This window comes from Triplophysa rosa, unplaced genomic scaffold (assembly GCF_024868665.1).
Source record: "Triplophysa rosa unplaced genomic scaffold, Trosa_1v2 scaffold249_ERROPOS137736, whole genome shotgun sequence".
NCBI classification, from domain to species: Eukaryota; Metazoa; Chordata; class Actinopteri; order Cypriniformes; family Nemacheilidae; genus Triplophysa; species Triplophysa rosa.
This window is the reverse complement of record NW_026634266.1, coordinates 115,941-137,736: the sequence shown is the minus strand read 5'-3', so window position 1 is coordinate 137,736 and position 21,796 is coordinate 115,941. Positions and strand designations below refer to the sequence as shown.

At 41.2% G+C, this 21,796-nt stretch overlaps 1 protein-coding gene across 1 annotated transcript; it reads left to right on the top strand.

Annotated features, from left to right (window-relative positions):
• Positions 1 to 20,842: 20,842 nt before the first annotated feature.
• Positions 20,843 to 21,564, top strand: LOC130550160 (piggyBac transposable element-derived protein 4-like). The gene is made up of 2 exons (XM_057327557.1): positions 20,843 to 20,989; positions 21,076 to 21,564. The coding sequence occupies exons 1-2, from the start codon at positions 20,868 to 20,870 to the stop codon at positions 21,494 to 21,496; spliced, it is 543 nt and encodes a 180-aa protein (XP_057183540.1). The 5' UTR covers positions 20,843 to 20,867; the 3' UTR covers positions 21,497 to 21,564.
• Positions 21,565 to 21,796: the final 232 nt, after the last annotated feature.

Sequence of the window (21,796 nt, the reverse complement as noted above, 5' to 3'; positions counted from 1 at the left end):
TGTGATTAATCACGATTAATCGCACATAACAATAATATTTTAAAATATACTTCTACATTTTAATAATTTCACATTTAATCTTCAAATTGATGTAGAAACAACATATTTCTTTAACAGCGTCATTTTATGAAAGCTAACATTTTGATATTAGTACTGTAACTGATGTCTCTATTAAATTGATTATTTTAACATTAATTATAGCCATTCAACAGTATAATTGAGAGCTATCATGTAGGAAATATACAGAAATTGAAGGACACTTTACAGTCTTTAATGATAAATTATAAATTAAATGCAGAAGAATTCTCATTAAAGCTACAAAATCACATTGATTTCTTTTATTTGTTCTTTGATTAACATTAGTGACAGGAGTCAGAGCAGCACGTTTAAGAACGTGGCCCCTTTAAGAGCTGTCTCAGTACGCAGATCTGACCGTCACCGCACTCCCATTTTCACAACACTTTGCATTCATTTAAGATTTTATTTTACACTTTGAAGTCTGTGCTTAAGAAAATGCTAGACAAAACGGGCTTTCTGACATAATCTTGTGTGGTTTTATCTTTGTGTGGTTTTATCTATTCAAGCACGAAAGAGAACTTAACACGATGTGCCTTCTGACAGAGATTCACCGACGCAGCCTTCAGCCCATGACTGTACACACCAGACTGGACCTTGCGTTGCGTTTTGCCGCGTCCCACAGTTTAGAAGCTGTCTATCTTCATTGAACGCGTCAAAGCAACTGTTTCAAATCGCGCTTAAGTGGTTTAAAAGCCTGTACACGAATAAGAGCGTGATTACATAATGTAACGCTAGACAAAGGATGTCAAAACAAACGGATGCTGCGTTAATTGCTATAAATATTTTCTCACGCGTTAATTTAAAAAGATTAATCGCATGCGTTAACGCGTTAACATTGACAGCCCTAATATAAATACAGTTGGCCAATGGGGTTGCCCTGTCGCCGCTCACAGATTCGGATTGTTTTTTTTTATTTTTTTGTTTAACAGCTAAAATAATTGTGATTTCATATTAAAACTAACCAATGAATCATTTAAAATCATTTAAATAAATTAAATGTGAAAAATCGGATGTAAGTCCAAATAAAGTCTAGAAGAAGAAAGAAGAGAGCCTGGAAGCATGGCCTAATGGCCTGAACCCCAAAGCTCAAGTAAAAAGGAAGAGCTCATAGAGATAGCAGCTTCCAGTGAGAAGAAGTAGAGACAGAGCATATCTTATCCTTTTTAAAAGATTCAATTTAAATCGAATATGGCCCAAAACACACAATATTGTAATTGTTTTGATGTGGAGTCCTTCAGGTCACTGGGTTCCACCATCTCGCTTGAACAGATTTTGCCAAGTAAGAGATGTTGTTATGGCAACATTGTTGACAACATTTTTGTAAAAAAAAGTCTACACCCACTCCAAACTCTAACCATAACCATATCCCTTAAACCAGAGTGAAATGATAGATGAATAAAAAGGGTGCAGAGGCACAAAGCCTTGGTTAGCTTAATCTTAACATGAAGTGTAACTAATCCCTCAAATCTGATTGGTTGATTGAAATGTTGTCACAGGGTCAACATCTCTCACTTGGTGAAATCAGGAAAGTCCCACCATCTCACAGGAACTAAAGTTAGAGACTTGCAAGGGGTTATTCTGTGTACTTCAGTAACGGTCTGGTTTGTCTCAGCTGCTCCCCTGCCCGTCCTTGTAGTCCTTGAAAATGGCAGGAAAAGCCATCACAGAGCTAGGCCACAATCCTTTTGAACTTTTGCCCTCTAGCCAGTGCTTCAAATGGAGTACAAGAACATTTAGGCTCAAAAGTATATTTTTCCCCACAGATAATGTCATAATCACTGTTATAATGACATAAAAATGTGTTATGGATGTGACAAAAAGGACACGGTTTTTGGGAGACGACAAATTTTGTAGGATTTGTGAATTAAAATGCACAAACCTGAAGCAAATATAACCAACAAATGAAGCACGACAAAAAGACAACAAAGCCCAGGGATCAGACCAGGAACACGACACTTTTTGATTTTGACGTAGGCCTACAAATTAATTTGACTATTTGTATTTTGGCAGAGACAAGAAAATATACACATAGCCAAACCCTGTGTTGGGTGTGCACCGTTTAACCATCGCTCAACTTGCTTTTTTCTTGTTGTTTTTTTTGTGCGGGTAATATGTGGGGATTATATTTTCACATTAACACATCAGAAATGTTGTAATTCTGAATTTCGTTAGAGAAGGAATTTATTTATCCCTCAATAATTTAAATTAGAGACAAACCTTTTGCAGAACGTATAGAAAACCCGAGCAAACATTACATTCTGTGTGAAACTAATTTTATTGAAACTGGTTATTTTCGCTCAGATTAATATTCAAGAAAACTAATGAAAACATTTTTCATTCTAAAACTTTAAAAACCACACCACTGCTAGCTGTTGTGCTTATTATTGATAAATGTGCTTATCTTATGAAAGCAGTACTTTTTGTACGCTTACAAATTATCGCAAGGTGTTCTGTGTGTTCAGGCGACAATTAGTTTTGAATATTTATTTAACTTATTTTTAAAAAGAAAAACTGATTTTTGTATAAATTTGTATTTATTTATCTTATATTTCAATAAAATTTTATTATAGAACATTACTTTATTTTCATCAAGTCTGATAAAACTTAAACCTGTTCTTTCTAACTGCAACAACATTTCTTCATCTAAAATCGAACCGATACAAATAACAAACGCAACACCATGCTGTGTCCAATGGAGTTCTAATTCTGACAATAAGGTAAATTCTGAACTTTTTTGCTCATATAGCCATCTTAAATATTTACATAAAATTTTGGATCTGAATAGTTTTATTTGAAAGTAGACATTTCAAGTGTTCTATAGAAATACGTGCCGACACTTTGGATTGCCTAAATAGTAGGCAAGGCCAAATATAAACAGAAAATCGTATCGGGTAGGTCATGGAGACGGCAGAACTGGCATCATTTTTCTTGTTTTACAAAAGCACTAACTTTTGCTGGTATTGTGAGTGTAAAAAAAAAAAAAAATTAAAATAATTTAAAAAAAAAAAAAAATATATGGACGAAGATGACTGCATTCTTCCCGCTGTTCAGGGGAAATCAAAGTGATCAAAGCGTCGCAACTTCTTAAATAAAATAAAACTGTAAAATATCATAAAGTTATACATTTTATATGTTGTTAGGGATTTCCCTCTAAAACATAAACCCGTGTTATAATGTAAAATCAGCTGTTTACTTTATAAAAATGCAGATCGATCTCTCCTCTCTTGCATAAAAACACATGAAGGGTTTTACACCTTTTGAACATGTCCTTGTGCTGAAACAAATGCCTTTCCAACCTGATGAGTGATGGGAAAAGGAGAACACGTTCGGCAAAAGGGGGATACGAACCCCTATCGACCTGCTACAAAAACTGCATAGCAACATGACGTCTACAACCATACGCCACTGGAACTAGTGAGGGCCAAGAGCCTTTTACTTATTTAGTTTGGCAATGTTGCAGGTACTTATACTCTGTTTGAATAGACTTCGTTATTTTAGTCGTATTTTATTTTATAGCCTACAGAGAAGCAGGAAAAAAAGTCAAGTCAAGTCAAATTTATGTTTATTTGCGCTTTTTACAGATTGCGTTGTATCAAAGCAGCTGTACAACACAAAAAGAGGAAAAAACAAAGCAATGAAATACAGACACATACGTATCTACATACTATGTACACACATATATAGGTATTATAAATTAAATCACGTTTACTGAGTACAACTGTCATGGTATTCTTGCAAGTCTTGCAAAAGATGAGCTAGAGAAAAGCCTCAGGCTAAGCTTGTATAAGATCGCCAAGCTATAGATAAAACAATCAATCTCAAGAAAGAGCAAATAGAAAACAAACAAGATCATTGAACTCAAAGCAAGCGTGCAGTGCGCTTAAATCCTTCCCACAGTATTTAGCTTCCACCTGTAACGTTAGCAACTTCTTTGTTACAAACGAATGCTGCCTTTGGGACAGTTAAAGCCTAGCTCCCTGCTACACCTACCAGTAACTTTATCAGATAAAAGCTTCATTATTTATTAGCATTGAGGCACTTTATTTCGACTTTCGGAACATTTCCTTAATTTGCGCTACAACAACTATGCCTTTTCATTCTGATGAGGGAAGGGAAAAAGAGAGAACACGTTTGGCAAAAGGTGGACTTGAACCGCAATCGGGTTGACGAGTCATACGTTGCCTTTACCCCTAAACCATTTAAGCTGGAACTTGCTCAGCGTATTTTGAGTATTTACTGTCTCTGCTAAAACAATGAATCTTAATTGCTAGAAAATTAGAAAACAAGTAAGATTATTAAAGTCTATATCTAATAGCTTGTTGTGGTGAGGACTTTCACTGGCCGTCAAGCACAAATAGATAAGTGGATCCTTTGCATGTTACATGCATTGCGATGGCAAAGAGTCTAGAAATGGAAGGCAAACCCCTAGGCCTACAGTAATGGTTTAACCCTACCGCTCAGCAGCCAATAGGAACTCATCACGTACTCTACGCGTTGTTGACGTGTTAAAATTCGCGCGTTTTTGACCCTCCTGGCTTTCCATAGTGTTGTTTACGCGTCAAATACGCGTCGATTTTTCACGCGTAAAATACACGTACTCTACGCGCAAACAACACGTACTCTACGCGTTGTTGATGTGTTAAATTCGCGCGTTTTTGACCCTCCTGGCTTTCCATATAAACGACCCGTGACAGACAGGCTGTGCGCGCGTGCGTTTACATGTTTACTTGCGGCTTTGGGTGTACTGACGGCTGTGACGTTCTTGCCCGCAGCTGGTCACCGGTCAGGCCGATCATACGAAAAACCGGCCGATTCCGATCTCTTGCCGGTCAATCGGTGCACCTCTAGAATATATATTTTAAAATCGTTTGTCAATATAAAGCATTTACATTTGTTATTTTTATACAAGGTTTTTGCACAAGTAACCGCTCGCATCCTGTGATTTCTCATGCCGCACATACACAGTGACGTCTCTGATGCACGTTTAAATGTGGTATGTGTAGATACACGCGGTATGTGTTGTAAAATCGGCTCAAAATATCAAACATGCTTTGATATCCTCCGACTGGAGTCTTCAGATAAAAAATCGAGTCTATATCCATCATCAACTACCCGACTTTCTGAGAAAAAAAGTCTGCGCCGACTGCCCAAACATTCGCGCGCTTTAAAATAGTTTTATTTTATTATATTTTAAAAAATAATAAGAGTGAGTAAGGTGAAGAAAGGAAGAGTTTTTTTTCCCGAAAAATATTTTATTGTTGTCATGTTAAAGTGTTAGCATCATGTTTTATTGTGTTAGCTGTATTGTGTTGATGCAAATGAATTCGAATGCACAATAAAAAAAAACATGATTTAAGATTTTTCAAACTGAATTGTCTGTTTTACAAATTAACTCTTCAAAGGCAACCTAAATTTGCTTTTGGGGAAATTATTTTAAAATATCTGTCTCATTCGATTTTTATGTGCTTTATTGTATGTATTGTCTTTACTATTTTTTTTTTGACCCCTCACTTGAAATAAGCTTACACCAAGTTTTCACCTTGACTTGACTGATATATTTCTTGTGTCATGAAAACGTGGGTGACTCCATTCCAATTTCTGCCTGTTTGATATTCCTGCAATAAATTAGATGGCAACAGAGGTGCTTTTACATGTAAAATAGCAGTGACATACTAAATAATGAGCCATGCTAGTATTACTGAGTGCCAGCTAGGGGTCCCTTGGGTATACACAGGCCTCGAAGCAGCCCTTTCTCTTCCAAAGGGGGCGAAAATACGGAGGTAGGGAACTGGATATGGAAATGGCATTAATAAACCCACACCCAAAGGTAGATTATAGTGCCTCAACCCCAGTGTCCCAAATGCTCTGTGTTTAGGTCCACCAAAAACATAAAGGGAGGGAATTATTTATTGGGGAAATTGCTCTTTTTTTTTACTGGTCCCCGGTGACTGTTCATGTCCATTTTTTGAGTATTATTCTTCCACTTTGATTCTGTTTATTCTTTACCAGATAAACTGCCTATCAAGATGAGGGGCAGAGGAGTAAAAATGGCAAGCCTTATTTTGAGGGACCAGCACTAGACAGCGGTGTTGGAGCTGCTTGAATTTGTTACTGATCAGCAGTTATGATTTGTTCTTTTCAATGGTTGATTTATGGCTGTGTCTGGATGTTTAGAGTGTCTGATTTTAGATGGTCATAACCTGGTTATCTGTCCCTCGACACTTTGACCCACAAGATGAGTTTGGTGGTGATGAGCAGCAGTTGTCCTTCAGGTGACATAATGATGTTCTGTTTCAATCAAGTGTATAAACACTAAACAAGAATTTGATCTGTAGATTTGCCATTGGTGAGGAAGAAACTTTATGAGGTCAGGTAACAGGTGTGATTTTAGGGTTTGAATCATCACCTGTGGATAACTCACAGCTGTGTAATATTACAACACTGATTGTAAATTTATACTCACAGATGTTGATGGTAATGGTGACTTGCAGTTGGTTGAGCCATTGGATATGTTTTCGTGTTGTGTGTAGAGACATTACTTTCTCAGCTAAACCAGGAATATAGCTGAAAACAGGTATGGATGGAGAGAGAGATTAACAGATGAGACATGGCTGAAGGATTGTTTTTTTCCTGTTAAAAAATGACGGATTGCCTTGTTCCCTCCTTTTCACCATTTTTTCCCTTGACTTTCATGCTGGCCGCTGACTGCTGTACTATAATAGCTAAAATGTTTTATGTACGTGGAGCAGGATTAAATGTTTAATGGCTGGTGTCTGGTGTTTGTACCAGGTCATAAAAAGTGCTGCAATAACATGAGAAAAGGTTATTGCAAATGCATATGTTACACTGGACCACGAAACCAGTCGTAAGTAGCATGGGTACATTTGTGGCAATAGCCATCAACATTTTCTTTTCTTTCAAAATAATTAGGCTATTAAGATCGTGTTCCATGAAGATTTTGTTAATTTCATACCATAAATATAAGGGGCTCTGTCATGGTCCTGCCTTCTTGTTCATGATTTTCTAGTCTTGTGGCAGGATCGTGACAGATCCCTTATGTTTAGTGTGAGAAAATCATGGTTTGTTTACCATTGACATGCCATGTGCTTTCTTGTGTCTCGTCATTGGCCCCGCCCCACTCGTTTCCGTATTGCTTTCCTGCTGTGTCTCATGTTCCTCACCTGCCCTCGTTATCTTCCCTTTGTTTGTCTCCCTATAAAATGCCCTCATGTTCATTGTCGTGTCCTCGGTCATTGTTTTCAGTGTGCCACTAATTTGCTACCTGTGTGTTGACTTGCTTGTATTCTTGTGCTTCATGCTCGTGTTCCGGTTCCTGTCAGTCTAGTGAGTGTTCAGTTTAGTTTTTGTACAGTGTTGTTTATGTCAGTTTATTGAAAGTTAGTTTACGTCCTGTTATTATCCTTCTTGTACTTTTATACCCCATCGTGGGCTTTTGTTTGTGTTTCTTGTATTAAAATTTATTTAACCCCTTACCTGCCTGCGCTTGGGTTCTGTCCTCTGAACCGTGACAGAGAGAGGCCAATGGAACCGTATTATTCCACATTATACACACATAAATTCGGTACTCCCCTGTCATGACAGAAACACAAACAACGGCCCAGATGCGGTAAAGACAAAAATTAATTTGACACAGTCAATACAAGCACGGTGGCGTCCCGACCGCGAGCGTACCAGCTCGCGGTGGTGAGAGGTGAACAACGTCAATCTCTGTCCAGTGGCGACCCGGCTGCGAGCGTACCAGCTCGCGGTGGTGAGAGGTGAACCTTAAGTGACAGCACACCACAGCGAGGACGAAGGCTAGGAACCCAGCGAGGAGATGGAGTCTTACGTGCCGAGATTCCTCACTCCGTCCTGGTGCTGTGCGGGGGTCCCGGGAGAAGACTCCGGCGAGGATGAAGCTCTCCGATCCTCCGGAGAAGAGCTGGCCACAGACGGAGGATGACAGGTGGAACGACCAAGGGAACTGCCAGAGATGAGAGAGGAAACAGGGGAACAGGCGACTAGAAGAAAGTAACGAGACAGGACTTGACAGGAACTAAGGCAAGGCAAAAAACGAGACAAAAGGCTTCATCAGACGTGCCGCAGCAACGTCTGGGTCAGTCTGCACTGGCTAAACAAGAGCAACGGTCAGACAAAGAACAAGAGACACTAGTGAAAGATAAAGGGAAGAATAATGAGAGGAAATAGTGTCAGGTGTGGGGCAATTACGGGAACAAGGGCGCTAATCATGGTAAGTAAATGCAGGAGTGCGTGTGTGTAGTGGAAAATCACCAGTGCATGAAAGTCTACCGACACAGGGAGGAGGAAACAGTGACGCGGACACCGAGCACGCGGTCTGCTCATAGATAGCGGTGCCACGTGCTCGACACAGACCAAAACAAACTCCGTGCCAAGAAAACACACCGAGCTAAACCAGACCGTGACATCCCCTGCATAGGCATAATTGTGGGTGGCACTTTTTATGAATAAGTATGAATTTGCTAAAAGGCATTTATTAATGAAACCACATCTACACATTATTTTTCATAATCAAATTTACACATTTAACAAACATTAACATTGTGCGCAAGATAAAAGGCACGCAGTCCGTACATTCTGCGCGTATTCGAGTTATGCTATGGATCATCAGTACTGTTGCGCATTCTCTTTATGCTGTATTGCCATGGATCATCTTGTTATGCTCTATTGCAATGAATTTGCATTCATTTTGCGCGTTCTCGTTATGCTGTATTGTTCTCAACATGTGTGATTTCACATGCAAGAAAAGGTTTATACCGAAAATAATCGACTAAAGCAAATAAAAACAAATTTCAGCACCAGTTTAAAATGGGTAATTAAGAAATGGTGGAAATGTGTTTGGTCTATGTATCTTTTATTTCCAAAGTCTATATCATAATGTATTCTCTTGAAAAGTCTGTGTGTTGAATATTTTAGGAATTTCACCATTCATCTAATCTATTCAGTGATTGGTCCATGCCAATGTCATCATCCAAAATCCCGTTTGCGGCATAGCAAAGTGTCGTAAATCATCTCTGAGCCTGACACTTAACATTTAGTCCTACACTTCACTTAAATTGCGACTGAACTGCTTTATAACTAACTTTTAAGCGCAGCTTTGAGCCAAGATTTTTTTTACTCTTAAGACAATTTTTAGCAGTGTTCTTGTGAGTAACATTATGCACACTGTTTGATTCTAAATAACCCTGGGAGTGCATCATAAACTGTCCCTTCTGCATGGTAGTAGTGTGAGACTGAGGCACCCTCCTCGTAAACAACTCTGTCATTTTAAGTAAGCGTGCGCCTGCTTACCCGGCACCTTTCGCTCGGCAAGCCGCACCTAATTTGCAGCCTTTAAATCTTTTGCTGTCGTTGTCGTGAGAAACGCCTGGTTGCAAATGTCTTTTATTGAATGCTGACTCTGTGGTATTACAAGCTTGCAGATATGCCTGCTGTAATATGTCCCCCAGCTTTATCTTGTAATGGTAAAAGTGTATTAATTTTAGTGGACTTTCAGAGAATGTGCGAGAAAAGTGAAAAAAAAAACGTGTTTGACACTGTTTGGGATTGGAGCTGCTCAACACACTCTTCAAACACATTTTCATGCAGGGAGCTGGTGTGAGGCAGCCAAAGACTCTCATACATTTCCCAGATGCCCTAGGTAAAGATTTTTCCAAATCTTTATTGAGAAAAGGTGTATCTCAGTAATAACCACTTTTGGTAGAAGTGCCCTAAAAGTAAAGCTTTGTTGAATGGCTCAGTCCTTTTGGTTGGGGTTGGCAAGAGTGGATTACATATAGCCTAGGAATACTTGTATTAGGAGTTCCATATACAGGAATTCTTAATTTATTATTACCTCCCTCTTCTAGTATAAGAACCCAAACACATCAGATTTTAAGAAGTCTTAAAAACACACAGGAAAGCGTTTTCTATATATTTTCAAGTTAATATTAAACATTCTTCACATTTTTTATACTTTCATATTTTTGACCATTTTTATTAGTCTATGGCTTTATAAATGCAAGTGTTTGGTGATTTTTAGAATTTGTCAATTCATCCCTTTCTGTATTTAGCCTGCTTTGCTTTAGACATTCAGCACACAGGTAGTGCTTGATAGTACTTGCTCTCACAGTGGCCCCTACACAAGTATTCAAACCTCACACGGTACTTAAGCAGTGTGTGTGCAAGAAGGTGTGTAGCAGCATACGTTTGGTGACAAGAAGCGTATTCTAAAAGATACAGAGGAATCCTGCAGGAACACTGCTTCTTTTCCCCTGGTGGTGGTCGGAACATTGGTGCATTGGTGTGGCATGTTCAGCACAGCAACTGGTTCGACAGGACAGAACCACGGGTGTTTTTATCAAGCCAAGGTCTTTGACCACCGGACGCTCCTGTGATGGAAGAAAATCACCGCTTACAAACAGTCACAAAACCTCACCTCTCTCATCTCCCTCTCTCTCTCTCTCTATCTCTCTCTCTTTCTCTGTCACTCTCCTTCTCTGACTTCCACTCTCCTGTCCCTATGTTTATCAGGTTTTGAGGGCACTGTATTTTGATGTCAATAAGCAATTTTTCTTGCCTGGTCTCCAGCCTGACCCCTTTAATCCATCAATATATTATTAGAGATAAAGTTTTGTGGACGCCTGCTGCAGTCACAAGATAAATGACATCTCTGAAGTCACGCATTAAAGACTAGATTAAGACCCTGTGACTGTGTCTTCTGCGCTCATATGTGCGCCTCTGTCCAACCTATCACACTAAGTGACAAAAAAGAAAAATAATGAACTGAGGCAGAAAAAGCAGAGATATTTCTCACACACAGAGTGTATGTCTGTCTTCAACTGGGATTAGGGTGCATTAGAGAAGTGCTGAAGAACAGGACACAGAAGGAGGGAAAGAGACAGAAAGAAAAAGAAGAGAGAGGTCCATCCTGTTTGGCTCTTTTTCTATGCCAATGCCATGATGAGAGGGTGTGGAATAGTTTGCTTATTCCTCTGTCAACCGTTAAAATACATATTTTAAAATATTTTTTAAATGAAGAGATTGCATTTTTTTTAGGTTTATGGCTTTCGATCTTTCATCGTATCTTCAGAAGAAATTTGTTTGTAACACATCCAACATATAGTGGGTGACAGTTTTGGCAGCAATCTAAACCATTTAATAAACATTACATTGGTATTCAAAAGACCTTTAATACCCAGTTGCTCAATACTGTTCAGAGGAAAGGACACAGAGCTGCCTTGCATCATTTATATGCTATTCTTGCCACTTTAGTGTTCTGTAAACCTAAATATATGGAATATAATCTCAGAACCATTTTTGAATTGTACAGCTTTAATAGGCAGAAACTGCAGTGTATATAATAGATAATTTAGTCAGTCAATACGAGGAAAATATGAGTCTATCCTTTATTGTCATAACCCAGCTATGGGTCTATGTACTTGCCCAAAGATACCTGACTGCACTCTTTTACACTTGTAACCTTGCAAACATCATCTGCTTACATATCATATTAATAGCTAGGATCATGAAAATAAAATGATAGCATTATGAGTCGGACACCAGTCTTGCGGGAAGAATATTAGGAGACTCTATCTGGTCAAACTTGGTTTTAAGTGGGACTGAGTGCTCATTAGATTTGCTGGAGCTGTAAGTTCATGTCAACTTGAGCTTTGCTGAAATGCTTATACTTCAGGTCACTTTAAATCCACACAAGGGGATTTTTTTTGCCCGTGTCCAGGGCTCTAACACTCCGTTATCGGATTCTGTCTGTAATAATAGGACTGAGGTTACACTGTTATGGCTGTGTACGCTAAAGATGGGCACTATTTGAATTTTCCATTAAGACACAGTTGGCTGCATGTTTTCTCATGTGGAACCATGCAACTGCAGCCGCCACTCAGCCTGTGGTGGAAGATATTGAGACAAACATGACTCTCTGCACGTTAGCCAGGGTGTCATGGCAGTTTTGTGTTGGCGTCACTTTTGTGTCAACTTCTGTTCCACAGGTGCCTCCACAAGATGTGCCTCCTAATCCCACAAGCGTCACTGTTAAGGGACCAAAAGCAAGATAAAAGTGAACATCGAGATTGTCTGGGCTTAGATTTTACAGATTGGTACTTTAAAAAGATAAATTACCCAGAAACATTTTTTTTATTATTATTTACTCACCCAACCGGGACTTTTAAGTCTAAATAACATTCTAAACAGAGTTTTTGAAAAATCTTTTTATTTGGAAACAAAAAGATTGGACCATAATTTTAATACTCATAGGGTGGGTTGTGTCATGCTTGTTTTGTTTTTTTGTTGTTTTAGAGTTCTTTTCTCATTTCACTGGTTTTCCCCCTGTTTCCCCGTTAGGCTTCTCACGAGGCTGATTTGCTCATTACCCACACCTGGTTATTGTTTCCCACGCCGCTATTTAACCTTCCCCTTTTCTTTCAGTCCCCGCCGCAATGTATTGTTTGTTACTCGTGTCTGGATTCTAGCTGTGTGTATTCCTCTCTACGTTTCTTCCAGAACACGGAGAATCGGATGTAATCTCCATACTTACGGACAGTGGGGACTTTTCATAAGCGCTGGCTTTGGACTCGTCACTGGCTCAGCTTTTCCTCGCCATAGCTCGCTCCCTTTCCAGACTAGGATTATACACAGACTTTTCTGAGCTGTGTCCAAGAGTTCCCTGACACTGTTGTTTGCTTGGTTTGTCGTGTATTAAAAACATTTATTTTTGATTCTCTCCCGCATCTGAGTCCTATATATATATATATATTCTGTGACAGGGTTGCACCAACAAGGATTAAAGTAAAGTTTAGAGCTAATTTAGGGTTTGTTGATCCTAGTTTAATTTTTATTCAGTTGCATTGCACCACTTAATTTTAAACAGAGATTAAAAAATCGTGGATTCAAATTTTAACCTGTATTTAAACCGTCATATGAGATTAATTTTGTCCGCCATGATAGATTTGTCGGTGTAACTAAACAGCAACAATGTTTCACTGTCATGTAAAAAGTAAATAAACAGCTCGTGCCTCAAAAGAAATGTAATTTTGCTATTTAAAACCTCTATCTGGATAATTTGTTGATCAGTCTGATCATCCATAAACACATTTTACAAGCCTTGAGCGCCATGACATCATACAGATATGACAGTTGCGCCGCATAATTATCCTGCAGCTCGCGATTGGAGCAAACATAAGAGAGAAGAGCGCAGTACGGGAATTGCGAGCGGGTGAACCTCTGCCGTCGACGCCGCCTCGAACGGCCCCTGTAGGCGATTGTGTTTCCGGGGGTCGTCCTCGGTCATGTTCTGGGCTGTTTGTGGCAGCACCGCCGGCTGAGGTGCGCCTGTTTGGGACCGGACCACAATTTAGACAGGGCACCCACAACACCGGTGACCCTGGTCACTGGTGCTGCTAAAATAACTACTCTTCTCAGGATGTCGTTTTTTTCCATTTAATCACAGACATTGTGCTTGTATGTATTGTATAAGAAAGCAGGGCATCTTGAACTTGATGCTTCACAGCCGACCACCCAGTTTATCAAACCACCGTGCCCTGACTCGTGCTGAGGTGTTTTATTTATTTAGTATCCAGTCTTCTCACCAATCCCATGGCCACACCCATAAAATAGTCCAGATAAGCGTAGGACTGTAGCAGGTGGACTGGTTCTCCAAGGTTCTCCACTGCCCCGACTACCCACGGTCTTTGAGGCTGCAGAAGCGCTGTTCAACCATTTTTTTCATAATTTTTTTTTCATAATTTTTTCCCCAGGTTTGGACGGCATTCTTCAGTCTGTTGGGGGTCACTGTGAACTTCGGGGTACCAGCCACAAGTCAACGGCCAGACTGAATGGAAAATTCAGGAGATCAGAACATAACTGAGGGCCTACTGTCACAACCATCAGCAAAGCTGGCACTACTGTATCTCACCTTCATTCCACGTTTTACTGCTCAAACCATTCACTGACCCTCGTCCAACGCAGCCGCCCTTGTCGTCCAGTGAGGTCCACTGTCACAAACTCAGTTCCCCGCTCAACCACGCCCCCTGCACCAGAGCTCTCTACAAGTTACCCACGCTCTCACTCACCAGATATTGTTTACACTCGCACCTGTTTCCCATCAACCCGGACTCTTTATATACTTACCTCACGCCACATGTCTTTGTCAGGTCTAGATGTTGTTTTGACCCAGTTGCAGTCTTATCTATTAAACCTACCTGTAGATGTTTATACCTGATACTTAAAGGGTTAGTTCAGGGTTAGAATGGAAATTATGTTATTAATTACTCACCCTCAAGTCGTTTCACAATGACTTTTTTCTGACCCCCATAGACAGTTAACACAACTTACAATCAAAGTGCATGAATTTAGTATAGACATTGTTAAAATAGTCCATCTTCCTGCAGTGGTTCAACCGTAATTTTATGGACAAGGATAGTTTTTGTGCGTCCATAAATACATACAATGCATGCATGTGGTGCAGATGTAGTACTCCTGCAATGAGGAGAAGATTAGTGAAAAGAACAAGCCGGACGCATTGCTTCCTCACCAGTGTTCTTACTGTGAATGAAGCGCGTCACGACCGCACTTCCCCATCACGTGCGATGACGCCATCACGCAGGTACGCAAACTTGCTACGCGACATACTAAACCTGTCACGATTGTGGTGCAGAGAAGAACCCAAGCGCAGGCAGGCAGTGAAGGGGTTAACAGAAAATATTTAATTACAAAAACACACAAAACAAAACCCACGAGGGGGTATAAAACAGGAACTAAACTAAGAAACAAACTTGAAATAAAAGACTTCCCACGAGGGGGCAAAATGAAAACAAGAACACTAAACTAAACTAAAGGACACGACCAAACGTCTTAAATCCAAAACACAACAGGGTAGACCACAAGACTCACGGAACAAGGACAAGGCTGGAAACAGGAACACTGGACAAGGCACGGAATCAAGACGACAGGCATGAACACAATACACGGTACATAAGAACAAAGCACGAGCACAGGACAAAGAAACATGAGGGTATATATAGGAACACAAACGAGGGATAACGACACAGGGCAGGTGTGGGTAATGAAACACTCAGGGAAGGATAACAAGGAAACGAGATGGCGGGAACAATGACAAGACCTGAGAAAACACATGAGATGTCAAATAACAAACATCTCATGGTCTTCTCACATAAAACCTAAGGCTTTGCCATGGCTCTGCTACAGGACCAAGAAAAACATGACTAAGGAAGCAGAGCCATGACAGAAGCCCCCCCTTTAATGAGCACCTCCAGGTGCTCACCAAGGGTAGACGGACGAGACAAGACAGACTGGGAGACAGACAGGACAAGACAAAACAAAGAAAACAAAATCAAGGGCAGACAAGACACAAATAACAAAGGACTAGGGTGAGACAATAAAAACAACAAACATGGGAGGGGGGGGGCCAAACAGAGCCCATAGGGGGCAGTCCAGGGGGTGGGGAAAGTCCCAGTCCCCGGCTGCGCTCGAGGGCGCGAGTCCTGGGGACTTAGGAAAGTCCTGGGGGGAACAGTCTTTGACCCTGGGAGTCTCCCAGGGACCGGCTGGAAAGCGGCTACAGGGCTTGACGCCGGTGAAGCCGGCTGGACAGGCTTGACGCCGGCTGGAAGGCCGGCTGGACAGGGCTTGACGCCGGCTGGAAGGCCGGCTGGACAGGGCTTGACGCCGGCTGGAAGGCCGGCTGGACAGGGCTTGACGCCGGCTGGAAGGCCGGCTGGACAGGGCTTGACGCCGGCTGGAAGGCCGGCTGGACAGGGCTTGACGCCGGCTGGAAGGCCGGCTGGACAGGGCTTGACGCCGGCTGGAAGGCCGGCTGGACAGGGCTTGACGCCGGCTGGAAGGCCGGCTGGACAGGGCTTGACGCCGGCTGGAAGGCCGGCTGGACGGGCTTGACGCCGGCTGGAAGGCCGGCTGGACAGGCTTGACGCCGGCTGGATCGCCGGCTGGACGCCGGCTGGATCGACCGGCTGGGACGCCGGCTGGATCGCCGGCTGGACGCCGGCTGGATCGCCGCTGGGACGCCGGCTGGATCGCCGGCTGGATGGCCGGCTGGACGCCGGCTGGATCGCCGGACTGGATGGCCGGCTGGATCGTCCGGACTGGACGCCGGCTGGATCACCGGACTGGACGCCGGCTGGATCACCGGACTGGACACAGACTGGACACAGACTGGACAAGACTAGACACAGGATGACGGAAGATCACAGGACTAGACCACAAGACTGGACAACGAACTAGGCATAGACAGGAACACGGACAGGAACACAGGTGCATATATCAGACATGTGCTATTGATACAAATATCAGCGGTACATAAGAACAAAGCACAACGAACGAGCACAGGACAAAGAAACAAGAGGGTATATATAGGGAACACAAACGAGGGATAACGACACAGGGCAGGTGTGGGTAATGAAACACTCAGGGAAGGATAACAAGGAAACGAGATGGCGGGAACAATGACAAGACCTGAGAAAACACATGAGATGTCAAATAACAAACATCTCATGGTCTTCTCACATAAAACCTAAGGCTTTGCCATGGCTCTGCTACAGGACCAAGAAAAACATGACTAAGGAAGCAGAACCATGACAAAACCGAATTACTTTTCTTAAACTATAAACCAGATGAATAAATATATAAACAACATTATTTTAATAAACTACATGAACTTAAATTGACAATCGACTTCCAGTATACCACACTCTCCCCCACGAAATAAGATGTCACCCCGACATCTAGGCACAGAGTTCAAAGCATCAACACTTTGTTTATCTCTCTCTTTATGGCACGTTACACTTATAAAACAGTAGAAAGCCACATACAGTGGTAAATTTCCATGCACATTTACATATTTACTTATCTACACATAAATATGGATTAACACCCAACAATAGGACAAAACTGTAATAAGACTTCAACAATGACATCACGGAAAATATGTTGTTTTGTTCACTAGTTATTTACACTTGACTTATTGTCCCAATCATTGCCCAAGTATTACTGTTGCACTGTAGGAAGGTGTACAATGTTTCTTAAGAGTACCAAGTCTATTTCAGTGTCAAAACACCAAGAAAAAAACATCTTAGATCCAGGCTGATGCACAACACTAGGGTTCTCCCTCTCTCTCTCTATATATTATATATATAAGAAAAAGAGTTCAAAGTCCACCCAAAAAATGTCATGAAAAATGCAACACAGTTCCAAAATTTTGACGTCCTGTTCCATTTAAAGAACTCTTTGGAATATGTTTATAACAGTCCATGTAGGTAGTCCCACAAGAGTAAAGATCAAATGCCAAAGAGATCTCAAAAATTGCCAGTAAACAATCCCATGGAAATTTAAATTGTAACAGTGTAGCATTCTCAAAAGTTACTCATCACCAACAATAACTGCTTAACCAGTCAATTTTCTCTAAATGTGAGAAGTTCATCGTTCTTGCAGTATGCACTTACTACGAACAACAAAACAGTCCCTGTGCAAAGTTTTTAAGGCATTGCAATGGCAGTTAACACTGTAAACAGGCCATGGAGTGACTATTCAAGGATGAAGTTCAAGGAAACTACAGTTCATAGTTAGTAAGACACATGTGATGAGGATAATGAGGTGGCATTGGTAGCCAGGGGTTTAAAGCTGTTGCACCAGTGGGCATTACATGAGGATAGTATGGACTACCCATTATTTGCACATTATAGCACGATGGAGTCCCAAAATGATCATAGGTAAATCTTTTTGGTGGACGTCGCTTCCTCATGACAAACTGGGACCCATTTATTCTCTCTGGTGTTACGTTCCTGAATTCAGGTGTTTCAGCTACTTCACCAACAGGTAAGTCTCTGTCTACTTGTTCAACAATTTGTTCGTGTGCCTGAGGTTCTTGTCTCGTTTCAGGTATGGCGGTAGGCTCTGATAGTTCGGTCTCTAACTCTCTCAAGTGCGACTGTGGCATTGGCTCCGCTATCAACTCAGGAAGTCTGGGATCACCCTCACAGGGTACTGACTGAGGTGGTAACATCTCTCTCTCCTTTAGATGATCACTGCTTCCACTTCTCATTTGACTGGGTCCCACATGAAGGTGATATTCCTATTCCTCACTCTCACTCTCCGAGTCTTTTTCTCTCTCCCTAGCAGGCTGAGCTCGTCTGTTCATCTGTTGGCATTTTGGTTTTGATGTGGAGGTCTGTTTTGGCGCAGTGTCAAAGGGTAAATGATCACAGGGAAGGAGAAGGTTGTGGTGCAACACTCTTGATCGACCTCTACTCTGTTCAGGTTTCACTTCGTAGACTGGTATATCATCAGCAACCTGACGTATGAAGACATGAACTTCGTTCTCCCAGTAACTTAGAAGTTTCCCCGTACCCCCTCGCGGGGTCAGATTTTTCACCAGGACCCTGCTCCCTGGAGTTAGATTTGTATACCTCACTTTGATATCGTAATTCCTCTTGTTTCGCTCAGAACACTTTTTAGCATGTTATCTTGCAATTTCACAGGCCTCTTGCATCCCCTTGGTCCACCGTTCCATATATTCACTGTGGCTCGCAGAGCAGGAGTTCGAGTCGAGTCCGAAAGCAGCATCGATGGGAAGTCTTGGAGAGCGACCGAAAAGAAGCTGAAAAGGTGAGAAGCCAGTAACTTCACATTTGGTGCAATTGTACGCAAATATTAATTTGTTGAGTGACTGCTTCCAATTGGATTTTTGTCTTTCGGTGAGGGTTTTCATCATTTGCAATAAAGTTCGATTAACCCCTTTGAAATCCACTGTACCGCGGGCGATACACTGCATGTTTATGGGTTAACTTTGTGACATTAAAAAAACTCACGAAACAAAAAGCTAAACATGTCACATATCTTTGGAAAGCTGAGATTCTTGTGATTCAAATAATGTAAACCATTTAGGGGAACGATCAACAAAGAAGGTACAATCAGTGTCTTTGTCAGACCACCAACAATCAAATAAACAACGACTAAACTGACGGAACTCACCTATGAAGCCTCCCGATTGCCCAATGATTCATAAAATTTCAACAAAAACAGTGTTGTTACACTGTAAAGGCTCCAGTCGATCTAATTCAATGAAATATTTAGCCCAAAAAACATTTATATATCCATAAACATCCATGGAATGTGGTAGTGTCGTTTCAAGTTAGCCGAAAGAGCAATCAAATCTTCAATGTTTTCTCCGGTGTAGCTTCTTTTCTATTGTAAACAATACGGATTTGTTGATGTCAAAATGGCCGCTGACCCCTGCACTTTGAATTGACACCTCATTTGAATCAATAGGTGAATCTAAGGGGTGTCATTAGGCATCAATAGCCAAGGAGCGCCCTGGATGACCAATGACACTGCCCTCAATTTGATGGACAACAGATTGATCTAATCGCATCAGAATTTGCACATGACTGTCTTGTATGATAGCCAATGAGCTTCTGAAAAGATTAATATGCAGCTTTAGTGGGAAGATTCAATCTATCATGCAAAAAAGTCTGTGCGCAAATTACTGTAGTGACACGTGCGCCCGTGCGTAAAGAGAGCGTTGTAGAGTTTACAAGTGAAAGTTAGCGTTGAGAGATTATACAGGTGAAAAATGGCAAAAAGGATGATAAAAACAAAGTTTACACTTGACGAAGTTGTTGAAGAATGTACTCGGCGTAACAGTGATCAATCAGAGGATGACATTTCAGACGAAGAGAACGATGTTTCATCCATTGACACGGTTGCAGAGGACCTGTTTTTGGATGGCGGAGACGTCACTCTCGACAAGTAAGTATTTTATTTTATTATATTATATACCATATTTTACTGTGTATACTGAGTTATGTGTTTTGATGTGTTCCTGCATAAGTGTATATTGTTTATGCATGGGTGTAACTTATATGTTTGCGTGCGTGCATGTGTGTGTGCGCTCGTGCACTGGTGTATATGTCTGGATATGTGTGTGTGTTTCAGGTTGTTTGTGTGCATGTGTTTCTGTTTATATATGTGTGAGCATGTAAAAATATATCCAAATGTTTTGTAAACAATTTTCTCTTTGCATTTTGGTAACACAGACAATCAAATGAAACGGATGAAGACTGGGAGCCAAGCAGCAACCTAAACCTAAAACGCTTCTTACCGGAAAGAAGTTTCCCAGGATCTGTCACTCCCTTCACCTCAGTAGCTTGGTGGATGATGCTGCTAACGAGCAGAGAAGAGGTACCTCAGAATTTGATCGTCTTTGCAAAATCAAGCCACTATACAGTGAGATTAGGGATGCATGCAAAATAAACTATCACCCTGGCCAGGAAATTTCAATTGATGAGCGGATGGTTGCCTCTAAAGCGCGTATCGGGATTAAACAGTTCATGAAAAATAAGCCTTGTCGCTGGGGTTATAAACTTTTCGTACTGGCGGACTCGAGCAATGGGTACACATGGGACTTTTTTGTGTATGAAGGAAAGATGCAGGGAAACAGTGGGAAAGGACTCAGTTATGAGTCAGTAATGGAGCTTGTTGACACACAGTTGCTTGGCACGGGTAACAAGCTCTTTGTTGACAATTTTTATACAAGTCCCTCCCTTTTCTGTGATCTCCTTCAAAAGAGGATCTGGGCATGCGGAACGATACTCACAAACAGAATTGGTTTTCCAAAAACCAAAATAAACACTCTGGTTTCGAAATCTTTGCGTAGGAGCATACGGTGGATCAGAAATGACTCCCTCCTCTTTGTGCAATGGCGAGACACAAGGGATGTTTTTATGTGCACAACACTCCACACAGCCCATGGGGGGGACACTGTTCAGAGAAGAGTGAAAGATGCAGATGGGCACTGGGTTTTGAAGAACATCTCGGCTCCACCAGCAGTGAAGGAGTACAACCGGTATGTATTATATAATCAACAATCTTTTATGCTATTTGAAATTAAATCAAATATGTGGCTCAGTGTTGCTTTTTCTTCCTATACAGGTTCATGGGTGGAGTGGATCTTTCAGATTCGCTGATCAATTATTACAAAGTCATCCACAAGACCCAGAGGTGGTATAAGACATTGTTTTATCACTTTATGGACATTGCTATTGTGAATGCGTTCTTGCTTTACAAGGATCTTACCAAAGGTAAAGGAGAGATACCCATGCACCAAAAGGCATTCAGAGAGACACTTGTTGAGGAGCTGGCAGCAGCAGCAAAAATTCCTGCTCCATCGTCCACTCCACGCAGCAAACATCACAAGCCTGTGCATATCACTGCACATAGCACCATGGGTCGTCTGAGGTGCAGACAGTGCCAAGCAAAGACACCAGTGAAGTGCTCCTCCTGTGACATACCGTTGTGCTTTGTGCCAAATCGTGATTGTTACAATGAGTGGCATGATGCCAATAACTTGTAAAATATAATTGTAAAATGTGTAAATAGTTATGGTCTTACATATTGACTTATATATGGTTTTATATAAGGTCTTCATTGAATCAATATATGTGGTCTTATGTTAACTTTTAATACCATAGCACTTGTTTTGTATCTGTACACACTATAACTTGTTTATGCTTCAGTTACTATGTGTCAGCAATTACTGGCAGTGAATCTGGATGAGAGATTGAATAGCACTTAGTGTAACCTTTCACTGGTGCCCAAAATTATGACTGTACAATAAAGCATTCAAAAATAGCAGCATTTTATGTGTTAACAT

Excerpts from the sequence above, each read along its gene's own strand:
- LOC130550160 (XM_057327557.1), top strand. The coding sequence starts at position 20,868 with ATGTGCACAACACTCCACACAGCCCATGGGGGGGACACTGTTCAGAGA. Across the intron at positions 20,990-21,075 it reads GCAGTGAAGGAGTACAACCG|GTTCATGGGTGGAGTGGATC; the intron begins GTATGTATTATA and ends CTTCCTATACAG.